The sequence below is a fragment of the Halichondria panicea genome, chromosome 4 (genome assembly GCF_963675165.1).
Source record: "Halichondria panicea chromosome 4, odHalPani1.1, whole genome shotgun sequence".
Lineage (NCBI taxonomy): Eukaryota > Metazoa > Porifera > Demospongiae > Suberitida > Halichondriidae > Halichondria > Halichondria panicea.
The window spans coordinates 5,791,428-5,805,599 of NC_087380.1; the positions used below are offsets into that span (position 1 = coordinate 5,791,428).

At 40.7% G+C, this 14,172-nt stretch overlaps 2 protein-coding genes and 2 long non-coding RNA genes across 5 annotated transcripts in view; 2 read left to right on the top strand and 2 right to left on the bottom strand.

The window, feature by feature from the left end:
* The window catches only part of LOC135334529 (transcription activator BRG1-like), a 32,881-nt gene extending 30,689 nt beyond the window's left edge, over positions 1–2,192 (top strand). The window contains exons 20-24 of the mRNA XM_064529751.1: positions 344–553; positions 858–1,119; positions 1,440–1,513; positions 1,669–1,734; positions 1,966–2,192. Of these exons, the coding sequence (XP_064385821.1) occupies positions 344–553; positions 858–1,119; positions 1,440–1,513; positions 1,669–1,734; positions 1,966–2,070 (717 nt within the window). The 3' untranslated portion in view covers positions 2,071–2,192. The remainder of the gene's footprint in view (positions 1–343; positions 554–857; positions 1,120–1,439; positions 1,514–1,668; positions 1,735–1,965) is intronic.
* An 804-nt stretch (positions 2,193–2,996) lies between these two features.
* On the bottom strand, positions 2,997–10,483 carry LOC135334540 (uncharacterized). 2 transcript variants are annotated; one of them, XM_064529763.1, is made up of 14 exons: positions 10,379–10,483; positions 10,189–10,245; positions 9,840–10,133; positions 9,746–9,784; positions 9,099–9,683; positions 8,966–9,046; positions 8,615–8,907; positions 8,495–8,566; positions 8,209–8,448; positions 7,781–8,146; positions 6,077–7,612; positions 5,160–5,344; positions 3,786–3,957; positions 2,997–3,401 (listed from the first exon to the last, which is right to left on the bottom strand). In XM_064529763.1, exons 1-14 carry the CDS (start codon positions 10,386–10,388, stop codon positions 3,174–3,176), a joined length of 4,158 nt encoding a protein of 1,385 aa, XP_064385833.1. In that variant the 5' UTR covers positions 10,389–10,483; the 3' UTR covers positions 2,997–3,173. The 2 variants fall into 2 exon arrangements, with proteins under 2 accessions (XP_064385833.1, XP_064385834.1); XM_064529764.1 differs by having other exon boundaries at positions 10,189–10,239; positions 10,379–10,462.
* On the top strand, positions 10,477–13,625 carry LOC135334542 (uncharacterized). The gene is made up of 3 exons (XR_010394317.1): positions 10,477–10,601; positions 12,360–13,319; positions 13,410–13,625. It is a non-coding gene; the product is annotated as an uncharacterized LOC135334542 (long non-coding RNA).
* Positions 11,006–12,064, bottom strand: LOC135334541 (uncharacterized). Its single transcript, XR_010394316.1, has 2 exons — positions 11,673–12,064; positions 11,006–11,532 (listed from the first exon to the last, which is right to left on the bottom strand). It is a non-coding gene; the product is annotated as an uncharacterized LOC135334541 (long non-coding RNA).
* Positions 13,626–14,172: the final 547 nt, after the last annotated feature.

A 14,172-nucleotide genomic window follows, 5' to 3' on the forward strand; every position in this document is an offset into this window, starting at 1 on the left:
GTACATGTACATGTACAATGTAGTTGACATTCTTTAATTAACAATCTAGCATGTCTTTCATGTCTTTCAAAATTAATTTTGTCCATATCTGGCTTGGTAAAAGTAGGAAATGCTTGTGTAATAATGATGTACATGTAGCTGCGTTTTGTTTACATGAAGTGGTTATGAGTTTTGATAGCGTCTAATTTTATTGTGATCCCAAGTACAGTATACGTGTATGTTTTCTCATGCTTGCTTGCTTGTTAGAGTCCCTTAAATTGTTTTACTAGTGATCGGGGGAAAAGTGTGATAATCGTAGCTGGTGCATTTGTTTGCTTGTTTCCTAGCACTTTGTCCCCCATAGACTCCGCGTAAGAAGAAGGCTCGGTCTGGCCAAGCCCCCAACTCTCCTAAACTGACTAGGATGATGATTAAACTATGGGAGATGATCGTTGAGCACAAGGATGCCAACGGTCGTGAGGTCAGTGGAATCTTCATGGTTCTACCCACACGGAAGGAGCTTCCCAACTACTACCAGCTTATCAAGAAACCCATTGACCTGAAGAAAATCAAGGTGAGAGGGGTAAGAGGGGTAGTACTACCATTGTGTGTATGTGGGTGTGTACTTACAAAATGTGGTCAGGTAGTTTATGCACACGTGCAGTATTGCTTATAATTATATCTCAAAAGATTGCGATGCTTCCAGGGATATTTTACACTCGGTACTCCGATAATTACTATAATGGTATGGTTGGTTGTACATGTACATACATAATTATACACTTACATGTACAGTATACTAACAATCATGTATGTCAGATACCCTACACTATGGAGTATTGCCTTACACTACATTTTGTCGTGCTTTATTTCACCAGGAGCGTATTATCAAGCACAAGTACCGGAGTCTGGCAGACATGGAAGAGGACATTATGCTACTTTGCTCCAACGCTCGTACCTACAATGAAGAGGGATCAATCATATATAGCGACTCAATTGAGCTGGAGAACGGATTCCTACTGGCAAGGTCAGAGCTTGAGGCCATTTCCATGGAGATGGAAGAAGGGGAGGGTGCAGATGACCCCGGCGAGGACGGATCAACAGTAGTAGAGGTCGACTACATGTCGGACAATTCAGACAGTAAGTCTTGATTCTGATTCTGTGAAAATGATACACAGAATTTCTCTGTACCATAAAATAAATGTGTTAAGTGTGTGCTTGTATACCGTTTATTGTGGCGTTGCAGGGGTAGGGTGATTGGTGTGTGTGTGTGTGGACACTAAAATAAGGACTGTTTTAAATGCTAATACGACAGTGGTTGAAAAAACTTTTATAGTTGAAACTTGTACACTGTTTTCAAATCGATATAATCGTTGCTTTATAGATTCACGATCATTCCCCATAATGTTAACTACAAGGTCATTGCAGTAAAAGTTATTGCCCATCTTGTTTTGTTATAGTGTCGACTCCAGTCTCCACCCCACGCTCTACTCCCAAACTAAAGGGATCGGGAAGATCTGACAAAGGGTCAAAGGTGCACCCTTTGAATGTGTGTGTGTGTACATTGTTTTGCACATCCAAAAAACGCAATGTAAAGCCGCCTCTGCATGTGTATACATATATGTGTTAATTTGTGCTTCACTATTAAGTATAGCAATCACAACTAATGCTAATTGTTTTCTATATCAGAGAAAGCGTAAGCCTGGAAGACCCAGGAGAGCTGTGCTGTTGGACTCAGACAATGAAGATGATTTTGTAAGTTAATGCAATTTATGGCCCAATATGTATGATTGTACGTGTACACATGCAAATTGCGAACCTTTTCCTGCATTCAAGGCATAGATTATGTGCATTTTATCTACGTGGTGTATCGTAAAGTATATCACCCTAAGTGAACATGTTAACTTGCATGTGCACACCCTCTCACTGACACACACATACACACTTGACCTACGAATACCAAATCCATCACGCATACATGCACAGTCCACCCCCACGGAGTTTCCCGGCTCCCCTTCCTCCTCGTACACATCCTCTCAAGTGCCCTCACCAGCCTCCCTTTCTTCAAGGAAAGGGACAGTCAGACCATAGAATACAACTTACATTGTCATAGATACTGAGATATAATTATATATATAGGACTTGTTAGAAATCATTTGATTCATCATGCTTTGTATCATAATAACTTGAAAATTGTTTGTTGCTCTTCTTGATTCAAGCTATGCAATGTCTTACATGTATATAGGTGTTAGTGTTTTGCAAAGCGATCAAAAGTCTATATAAGTTACTTAATGGTGATCGCTCTATGGTAACACACAAAATGTGTAAACAGTACTGTAAGGTGCAAAATTTCGCATTTTTCGCGCGAAAATTAAAACCCAGATAAACTCCCACGCACTGGTATTTCACATGCAAAGCTATTGGTGGGTGTGGTTTCCAGGCATTGATCAACCGCAAATTTTAGAACCTACGAACATTTCTGCTGAGGGATCTGAAGCCAAATAGTGAATCGAAAATGTGCACCCGTGAAAATTTCCTGCCATAGTCTATATATATACGGCGATACTAGAGAAACAAAGCATCCTAATATTAATTTCTCAGCAGTTACGCATTATACAGTGTTATCACAACACCAATTTTAATTCACACAAGCTAATTAAGACTGTCAGTTTATTCGGAGCTGGCTTGTCGAATATCGTTAGCCTTAACGAGTGTTGAAAGAACTTATAATTATGACATTGTACCAGCAATAATTAACTATTATTACTCGCAGCTGTTGTTGCTCTAACAGTCTCGGACAATGGACATTAATTTTTCAGAAAAGGTATTATTATAGCAGTACCGTGCCAAGGGGTACTGAATTTGTTGACTTTCTTCTCAAAACGTTTTAGCAGATTGCCGAAATCAAAACTCTGTTGCAAATTTTAAGCATTATTGACAAACTTCGATTCGTGTCTATAGAAGCCAGCCAAATTTCTCACTGCACATCGAACACGTACAGCACATGCAGGAATTAATTAATTAGCTTTACGGATGATGTCACAAACCTCTCTATTATATAAACTGTGGGAATGAAAAGCAAAACGAACACCAACTGTATATTAAAAATAATGCACACATTTAAAAATGCCATGCAGAGAAATAAGATATCTGGAGTGCACCCAACAAGAACATGAAGTACGGATACAAAACTACTACTTTGAGTGTACATAGTCTCTGAGTTGCTTGGCCACTTCGTCCTGTTCCAGTTGGCTCTCAAACACACCGGCCAACCAGTCACCCACCGCTTGGGGTGGGGCAATCCCGGCATCCTTTAACCTCTCTCGCCCCTCGGGAGTGTTCAAGACAGAATCACGGTCTTGGCTGAATGAAAACAGTTGCACTTCATGAGACGGCACATCACCAAGCTGCTCCTTGATCATCTGCATGTGAACATGGGGTGCATGCATGCAAATGAAAATATATATCCATTACTTGCATCTCCACCAACGTCATGATAATTTATCATTGTTAACCCAATATAGGCTTTACTATAGGATTGGCAACACAGTCATGTATATACTTCCGTAGCCTTTTAGAACTTTTGTAACTTGTTGCAATATACAATAATTATTATAGTCACCGTCACATAATAACATGACTATAAACATGTATTAATTAACCATTATTAATTTTGTGCACATCAATTGTATAGCTATAATAATATACAACACGCGTTTACAGAATTACTCATTGCGCATACTAGCTGTTGAGCATGTTATGGTATTTATAGCTAGCTAAATTCTAAATGATTCGCCTGAACTCACTGAGCATTCCTCAGCGATTCTTTGTTTAATGTGGCTGGCGTCGGGGTGGGAGCCATCTTTGCCCATGTGCTCAGCGTACAGCTTGTCAGCATAGGTGAGGCACACCAGTACAGGAACTGACTTGTCCTCCAACATCTCAAGCCACTGCTTGGCTGACTGGGTGTGTGCTTTCCTGGAGGGTGCCCGTGACAACATTGATATTACTATGTGTTTGTTACAGTTGTAAGAGTTCTGTTGTTACCACAATTAATATAAACGAAAACATTGAGTACATGTACAAGTGCAAGTACGTATATACGGCCTATACCGTAATAGCGGGTATAATTATAAACAAATTAATTATACTATACCTTTCCAGGACCAATATTTCAAGGATTTAAACCAAAAATGCATGTTCCAGTCAAACCTACATCGTATAGTGGGTAATTTTCAGGGGGGTGGGGCAAACACTTCGTTTTTTGTGTGATTGAATCCCGTTAAATCCCGGAGCACAAGTATAGTGAAGCGAGACTTGACTCTCGCTTCACTACGTTTACCTGCAAGTACATGTAGCAACCACGAACATATAACCCACGAATGTTTTGATCCCTGGAAATTACGCGCTATATACGGTATCTCCATGTTAATTAACAGTTGGAGTTAATTTAATATCTACCATTGACTGATCAGTGCAGTATGTACGGCAGATAAAAATTTTACCTCCGTATACATGTAGCGGGTAATTTTCGTGGGGTAAAAAAATTCGTTCAACTCGAAAACGGTGATTTTCGTGAGTAAAAAATTTTGTTTTGAATTCATTGCCTGCGTTCCGGTAAGCCATGCCTACGTTTTCGTGGAGGTCAGCTTGCCCACAAAAATAACGAATATTTTACCCCATGAAAATTACATGCATGCTATACGGTATGTGCATACCATATTTACTTGCATGATTAAACGCCCATGGTAAAAGCTCTGTCATTGTCAATAAACACCTACATGTAGCTTCGATTCCAGGCCGATTTTATGGAATCGAGGCTAATAAACGCCCATCTTAAAATAATAGCCCATGTATGGGGCGTGGCACTGTGGGTGGAGCTGAAGTAGCACGTGGAACCAGTTGCAAGCATGGCAGCATAGAATAATTTTATGATGGCTAAGAGAGATATACCGACACAGAGTGAGAAACACCACTCCTATACGACTTAAGATATAAGCTGAGAGCTGTGGCAGCAGCCAAGAATAGCATAATAACTGCTGCTGCGCAAGAGTTTGAAGTAGACAAAACAATAAACCCACGTTTCAAATATAAGCACCCATCTCGTTTAAACGCCCCCTCTACAGATGTTGCTAGGAGATAAACACCCGGGCGTTTAATCAAGTAAATATGGTATATACCTGTAGTCCACTACGAAGATGACGACTTGTGCGAGGGCCAGGAGGAGCTCACACAGGTCAGGAATAGTGTCATCTCTGTCATCCACACCAGGGAAGTCGATCACGTCCATTCCATCAATCACCCCCTCAAGATTGTACAGAAACGGGATTGTGGTACGCTTGACAGCTGTGGTACCAACTGGGACCTACATGAGAAGCAAAAGCAGTAATGCACGTGTGCGCGTACAAGCAAAAAATCGTCCACACCATTGCATGCATACTACCCACACATGTGTGGTTAAGTTAGCATGAATCACATGATTCATATCTATAATGAAAGCACCGCAGGTGCTGATGCCTCGGTGGAGATGCCAAAACTACATAACATAAAGCTGAATTTTATACACATGATGAACATTTTTTAATTTGCATGCTGCATGCAACTCAAAGAGTGGGTAATGATCAACCATGGTTGTTGTTAAAAACGATCGATGCCAAAGTTCAAGTCTAAAATTAATGGCTGCCATCAGCAGAGCCTTGCAGCTCTCTTCTCACTTCTGCAGCTACCAATAGCTAACGTTCTAGTGCAGAGCTAACTACTAAGTAGAGTAGCAACACTCAGTAAACAAGTTTGGCTACGTGCTCTTCCGAAAAGGCTGCAATGGTATTCCAAGTAAGCAAAACTAGGCATAACTCGAGAACGAAGCATTATTTTGCAAATCCACGAATTAAAATCCAAGAAAACATGACTAGAAGCCTATAGAAACTCTTACTTGCACTTCATTGATCCTTGAGCAGCTGTAGCAGTCTACACACAAAGACAGACAGACAGACACACACACACACACAAACACACACCGTATACCTCGCTTGCGCATGCGCACTGAGGCATAATAATAATACCATGAAACATTATTATGTCATAATAATTATTATACCTCAATGTTGAAGAGGGTACTAACGAGGAGGGACTTCCCCGAGTTGACGAGCCCTACTACACCCACGGTCGTGTACTTGGCCAGCTCCTCCCTCAGATTGTGTATCATGAGAGCCCACTTCATCCAGCAGGCTATCAAAGAGCGATGTGTGGGAACAACCAGAGAAAGGACGTCTTCTTTGAAGAGCTTGTCCCAGTCTCGTACAAGGACTTCTAGGGGGGTCGATTCGCTGATGTTTAGCTTCTTGCAGAGTTCGATAAGTTGACGTTCGAGTGAGTAGCTGATGTAGTGAGTGTTGCAACTGACTGTCTTGTCCATTCCCTGAATCAAGAACTGGAGCTTGCCAGCATAGTTGTGATCGGCAGTGGTTGTCTTCTCAGCAAACATGCCCCTAATGTACTCCTTGACTTGCACGAGAAGAGATCCTGAAGGAATCGAGCGAATGACTTCATTCATGTCACCTAAGGAGAGACTGAACATTGCCCATACACCAACAGCAGCAGCATTCACAAGAGCACCTAGCGCCTTAGCTGTGTTGAACTCAGACTTGACCAGAGGGACTTTGATTTGATTTTCCATGAATGCTCCCAAGAGGAGAGTACACATTTTGAGATCTTTAGACCGAATGTCATTCACTAACTTCAACATCTTTGAGTTGTATAGCTGGGAGAGCCTCTGTCGTTGGTCTTCTTTCAAACTTGTATCACTTGAATAACTGATTGATTGCTGTGATAGCTGTGATAGCTTCTTACGACTAATACTAAGAATGTCTAACGGTGATTTTTCTTGAGAAGCCAGAGTCGGGTAGATCATACCAAGTTTTAAATCATTGATAGCATTTATCCGTTCACAATTGTGGGAATTCATTAATGCATTGTCAGACAATGTTAGTATGCGAGACAATAGCTGGAGATTAGGGTGATTTGGTACAACGGTTTGCAAATATTCACGTGTATTACTTTGGGTCATTTTTGTCGCAGCATTTTCCTGATACACTTGATGGAACTCTTTTGCGTAGAAAGTTTCCCTGTCAATGATTTTATTGACAGTAGTGGCACCAGTAGCTCGAGAGGTTTGCTTAGCATACTTCTGGTAGTGTGCACGAGCTGTTTCTTTTGTCACAGTTTTACCTGATATGGACTGCTTCCAGTAAAGATACCGATCTTCAGTTGAATTAAATAGTTCAGGCTGAGCTACTCCACTAAGTACATGGAAAGCACCTATTGCATTTTCAGCACTTGAAAACAACAGAAGGGAAGGAGGCAGATTGAGCTGAGAAGACTCCAAAAGGCTACAACATCTGGCCATAATCTCTAGATCATTAGATATGACAATTGTGTGAAAAACGCTCTCAATAGGAACAACAGAAACTATCTGCTCCAAGAAATCTCGAACAGTGTTGAATCGATGAGAGAACATCTTCAGCTTGGTTGTGTGAGGGTGTTGTTCCAGCAGAGTACTTAGATATGCTGTCTCAATCAGCTCCGAGGGAGTTAGTTTAGCCAGCTGCTCTTGTCGAAAGGTGAAGCGAAATACCTACATGTAGAAACCAAGAAAAACATGAAGAGTATAATTTATGGATAGTATATTAGAAGAGAAGTTTTAAGTAACTGTGACAATAAATACACCCCTAGCTGGCCTCAAAGCATAACACTATGCTAGTTCTTGGCATGCCGATTACCAACAGTTACAAATACAACAAACCTTTCTTGAAACTTTTACATGTACGTTCTTCACTGGATTTGAGAAATGGCTAGAAAGGTATACTTTCACATTATCAGCATCCATGATGATTCTCGTATCATTTTCAGCATCGTAGTTAAACTGTAATGAGTGCTGACTGGTGTCTTTGGCACAGACCTTCGTCTTATATTGAGCAACTTGAATGTTGTAACAGAACCACAGGTTGTCGCCATTCACTGTTACGGAAACCTCCCTACCATGGCGACGGAAATCAACAGATGTGATGGATGGTTTTACGACATTCAGATCCTTAAGTGGGAAGCCAGACTTAAGTGAACGCTTGATGTAACTTTTGAAAACAGCTTGCTGGTAAACTTTGGCATCATGCTGAAGTGAAAAATAAGCAGATGTAATAATTATACGTATGCTCATGTACTACAGCTTTTCACCTTTACAAACATCTCAAATGAAAGCTGATCAATGGATGAAAGAGAATAAAACTCGAGGAATGCAGTCAATTCTTGACTTTCAAGATTCTTGAACACCAGGCCTTTAGAAGGATCGATCGAAACTGAGTACACATCTCCTATAGTTGTCAGCTTGGGTAGACGGGCCAGTAACTGTGGAAGAGCTTTGCCCAGTACAGACTTGATGGACTCAAGTGCATTCGGTGTATCCAAATCGGTACCCTGTAAAGTGCATCATTCACTGCATTGCGTTAACTTTCAAACGAACCTTAGAGTTACCACTGTCTTGGATGATACCAAAGTTGCATGTTAAAACAGAGGTGAATAGTCCTTGAAAATTCTGTAAAAAGGCGAACACATTAATTTTTTTGAATGTCATTATAGGTACCTCCATTGATTTCCGAAGACTGGGGAGCAGCACCTCAGAACCCACCTCCTCACAACGAGGGTCCAAAAACATGCACAATTTGGGGATGGGGTCAGAGTCCAACATAATTGAATGGACAGTGCTACCAAATTGAGGGGTCTCTTCCATTGCCATGGTAACCACAGGGCTGGTGATCATCGGAGCACCTAGTGTGATGCAGGCAACATTTTCTTGCAAGGATTCCACACTGAGGAGTGGCTCTCTCCACATCCTAGCAGCCACTGCTTTGGCCAGTAGACCCCCAAATGAGAATCCTATAATGACAAAGTGACTTAGTCAGACAATTAGCTTGTACCACTGCTATCACAGTACCTGTGAATACAATTCGATATCCATCATGTAGTTGACGGACAAAGAATCGAAGAGGAATCCTGTCACTTTGTGTTTGAACCCCTGTGCACAAAATTCGATGTATATACAAATAAGGTTATTAGAATGTACACACCTTCTTCAAAAGATATGAATTTCTTCATCCAGTCTGAGAGTAAAGGCTCACTCTGAAAAGCGACATAAAACACCTTCCCTTGTCTAGCGATGAGGTAGCGATCGACATCTTCTCTGTCTTGTGATCGAGAAAGTGACGCTTCTTCGAGGGAGTGCTCAGGAAACTTCTTGTTGAAGAAATCTTTGTAGCCGGCAACAGTGCAAGTGCTAGTGGCTAGACTACACAAGCAAGCATGGTAGACAATGTCTTTACTGAAAAGTGGTGGTATCTCTTCTTTAGTGGGAGGTTCTTGCTCTTCTAGAGGCTTCACAGACACTTCCTCCATTGAATCAATTTCTTTTGAAGCCCATTCGTAAACGCTGTTATCTACAAGCAGATCACTGCTGTACAATCCAGCTAGCACCTTACGAATACTTTCAGAGCTGATTTTAGATCTTGTTGTGTCTTTTACAAAGTCAGACAAAGCCTTCCTGATATCCCATAATTTGTGTTCCTCGTCCTCTTTAGAATTGATGGAGAATGATTTGATCACCTCAAGTTGTGCTCGCAATTTTTGTGAAAAAGCCTCGAGAAGACGAGGATTGTCTGCGATAGTCAAGAGATTAGTAGTGCTCAATAAGAAATTAATGACATAATAATATACTCACTCTCATCTTCTAGGTTTATGTTTTGCCTTGCTGGGTCAGCTGAATTGGAAAAAACAGTTATGATCGCGTTGAATCGAATAATTCTATATCTTACGTATAAGGTGATCCTTCGCTATGGCAATAGCATGTGCTTTGTTGTTTCCACCAGCAGAATGCTCTACTGCTTTGATTATATTGAGCCATTTCGGCTCTCCGTGCTTCTTGGTGTCATAGCCCATGCGTACATACTCCGCTACTGTGTCAGCTAAACAATCCTGAACATCTCCCTTGTGTGTGCTCTCAAACTCATCCAACTTGTTACGCCTTATCCTGAGAGCTGTTCCAATAGCCTTCCATTTTGCGGCAACAGGAGAGAGAGCCTCAATTACGTCAAACATGTCATCCTCCCCTGTGTTTGTGTTAGAAGTTGATAACAGATGAGGTATTAATTGTGATTCACTTACCAAGTGTTCTTTCATCCACTTGAGGTAGTAATGCTGAAAGATCTGTAGCTTCTGTAGCTGCCAAACATAAAAGTAGACAAAATAATAATAATAATTTTTTTATATTGAATTTAATATAATTTATTTATTTTAGACTCAAAGAATAGATCTAGATCTAGGAACTTCTTGCTACAGAGTAGAGTTAAGTTACCTTCTGTCATGGTTAGGTAAGGCCAAGATGATGATCATGTATTTAGCTTAAAAAAAACATAAAACTGTCCACTTGTGTAGAAGCACGTGTGCAGATCAAAAGAAGCAAACTTGTCAAAGAGGTGTGTGTGCTGGGCGGGGCTGTGCAGTGCAGCAACTGTGAAGTCTCCTCCACTGCATACTTGCACTTGCGAAGAGTAAAGCAGCCAAGAAGAGGAAGAAAGGTAAGGGACCTGGCTGGATACAACATTTTTTGTAATACACTTCACATACAGTTTCCCCTATGAGAAGATGTATATCTACTGTCACGTTAAATTTGACAGTGCATGCATGGAGCTTGTATACTGTCGGTTGTTTACTATTACTCAAAACTCTATTCGATATGAGCATTATAATCATTCTTTTTGCTTGTAGTGTAATTTGCGATGTGATGTACATAATTATAAATTTTATGCGGAAGTTGCTGGTCAAATTATACTTTAAAGCTAGGGCACTCCTTACCCATTCACGCATGGTGTGTCTTGCTATAATTGTTTACTTATTGCGTAATGCGTCTTTAGAGAAGTCCACTTGTGACTTAGATGCTGTTGGTATACAGGTTGGTCAAACATATGCATGCACCATCAGCCATAACAAAATAGGTATAATCATACACATTAATTAATCAAGTTACTTTTTGCTGTAGTTTTTACTAACAAGTATATAATTATAAGTTCTAGCTAGCACGTCCTCCGCTTTTTACAATCTTCACTCTACAATCTGCTTAGCCGTGGTTTTTCAAAGCCAGGACAAATCTCTCCTGTTCTGGCCTATTCTCATGATCGACCCAGCGATTGACCTTCCTATTGATAGAGCCTGAGTAGGTGCGGCCTTTGTCATCAGCGAAAGTTGTAACGATTGTTTCGATATTCCACCCATCAGTGTTTACTGCAATCACTGTTATGTTAGTAGGATCGAAAATGGTGAAACAATCTGTAAGAGCGAAGTTGTAAAGTTTTGCTTGACTTTTTTTCGGAATATTGGTCAGGCTAAACTTTTGTTTTTCTCCGCCTACAAATGAGATTTCAACATCATGTGATCCTGCCGTCTGAGCATTATCAACACTTGACGTCTGAACAAAGATGTCAATTTCAGTCAAACAATTGCTGCATCCCCCTGCATGTGTAGAGAAATGGTATACATTATGGTAGGGAGAGATACCTGTTAGAAACATGTATAGTGGAGCTATGAGTATATGCATGCTGACTGCTGCATGTGCATATATACAATAAAAAATCTGTTTTAGAATACTATACCTGCTTGCTGTTTGGCTGTCTGTAGCAGTGACTCAATGAAGGAGTTTATTTCAGTTTCTTCATCATTATATTTTGCTCTTACCATGGACACAGCCAGAGTGAGGATGAGAAGGGTCCACTTCATTCTTTATGCGATTGGTTATAGATTTCGATTAGCCTTTAACTGTGCACAAATCTGCTCATACGTATATACAGTGTATACGTCTACTGTATAGGACACGTACCATACAAAATTAATTTAACATGCCATGGTCACTAAGCAGGCTCTTGGAAAGCATTTACCACATAGCTACTTGTTTTGGTTATTTCTGTCTCATGAAATCCGTCACTCTCAGCCAATCTCATCTCAGTTTGAAGGAATGCACGGGCAACTTACTAGCTGGAATAGAGAAAAGGACTAGATTTGCGGTGCATTTAGTATTCAATATTCAAACTAGTGGCTGCAACCTTGCTCATTATATGTACATGTAGCTGAAATCTGAGCGAGAAAATTAACTTTTTCCCTCTGAGATTTTAAAAGCATTAATGTACCACGTTCCTTGTCTCTTGGTATTCTATATTTAGTGAGTGTTATACATGTACATGCCAGTACTTACCCCCCTCCCACCCACATAGGCACACACACACACACACACACACACACACACACACACACACACACACACACACACACACACACACACACAGATGGAACTGAACGAAGAGGAGACCATTCTTATTCCTGCACAAAGTGATGCGTCCGTTTCTCCTGAGATATGACTCAAGAAGGAGGTGGAGTCTCAGCTGCCTGACAAAGTGGAGTACGTCATTAAGTGTGACATGTCGGCTCTACAGAGACAAATGTACGGACACATGCTGAAGAAGGGTATATTGCTTACGGATGGGTCAGAGAGGGACAGGAAGGTATGTACGTAAATGGGGGGATTTCTTAACTGTTCAACATGAAACGTAGCCTCGATTCCAAGCCGCTGAGAAAGACGGCCTGGTATACACTGTTTACGCATGCGCCAGAATTACCCAGAATCTGGGTAATCGTAAATTGCAGTATATTTATCAGTATTCTTATTCCGCATTAGTTTGTAAAACATTGATATCCGTTTCATTTATAATGATGTCATTGAAAAAAGAAATCTAGTCCAAGTTGTGTAATGGCTGCTACCTTCTCTTCTGCTCTCACGTACGCGTTATCCTGTGTTGGAAAACCAGGTCTAGTCTTGAAAGACAAGCAGCTGGAGGCGTTAAAGTGTCTGTACGCTGGTGTTTATGTGGGTACCGTACCGACCGGCTATGGCAAGTCCCAGAGCAAGTCCATCTGCTTTCCAGACACTCCCTTTCTTGATTGATGTGAAGCTTGACAGGACCAGTGCAACTCTCTCTGAAAGAAGTGTTGTGATGGTGATTTCTCCTCTTGTTTCTCTGAGTGAAGCCATCTTCAAAGTGTTGGTGTGTCTGTTCGACGTTCAGTGCCATTCTCTCTGGAAGGAAGTATTGTTGTGACATTTGCCGAAAATTGGTCACAGAGTAAGTACGTGGTATCTGATCCGAGAACTGTGTGGCCTGAATGTGTTTACAATCCGAGGGACTTGTGTGTATCCGATCCGAGGGACTTGTTGCTTGAGTGTGTATTAATGGATAGTGCTTTCAATGGTAAATCTATTGTGTAAATCAATAAGTTAGTCCTCACATTATGTTACGTCACAGCCACTGTACTTATCCACATTTATTTTTTACCCACAGGTTTAACTAATTTCTTATGAGATTAACTTGTCGCCTGAGTGTGTATCCGATCCGAGCCTCAAGTTAATGAATAAATCTACAGAGCTGATGTTTTACTTAGCTGTCTCTGTCTACAGTATATACAGAGAGGTAGCCTCTCCTTTTTCTTTTTTCTGTTCTTTATGGCAATAAGATAAAATACTGTTTTAACGTTCAATGAGATAAAATACGGTAAATAATAAATTAATTGTCCACCCACGCCCAACAGTAAATACCAGGCCCACTATTCAAGGGGCTGGAGTCGAGGCTACATGAAACGTGACTGCCATAACACAGATAATTATGTTTCCTAATTGATGTTAATTGGAAACTTTTCATCTCTTAGCCTATCAATTACTAAGCTCTATCAGTTGCCATATAGGGTAACATTCCATCAAAATTAGTTTCTTTCATATGATACTAATTGTAACCCTGTCAACTCGCTTCAGATGTTCAATATTAGAAAGTGAACAATTTGTGTCAGTAAGTAGTCTTATGAATCAGCCGCCCTTCCTAGTGAAGAGACCGTCTGAGCACTTTAGTCTGAAGTCATTACAATGAAATGTTAATTGTGATTACATACTGTCATAAACTATTGTGCAACGCATGCAAAGCTCAACCGCTTATGCGAACGCTTGATTAGCAGTTATGAATTTTGTTTGGCTTGTTCCAAGAATGTTGCTAACGGAACAAGAAAAGTGTTGCACAGGCCCAGTGCATCAACTCGACTTATACTATAAACAGG

Coding starts and splice junctions, on each gene's coding strand:
- LOC135334540 (XM_064529763.1), bottom strand. Junction 9,785..9,839: donor AGCGAAGGATCACCTTATAC/GTAAGATATAGA, acceptor TTTCCAATTCAG/CTGACCCAGCAAGGCAAAAC. Junction 8,908..8,965: donor ATATCGAATTGTATTCACAG/GTACTGTGATAG, acceptor TTGTCATTATAG/GATTCTCATTTGGGGGTCTA.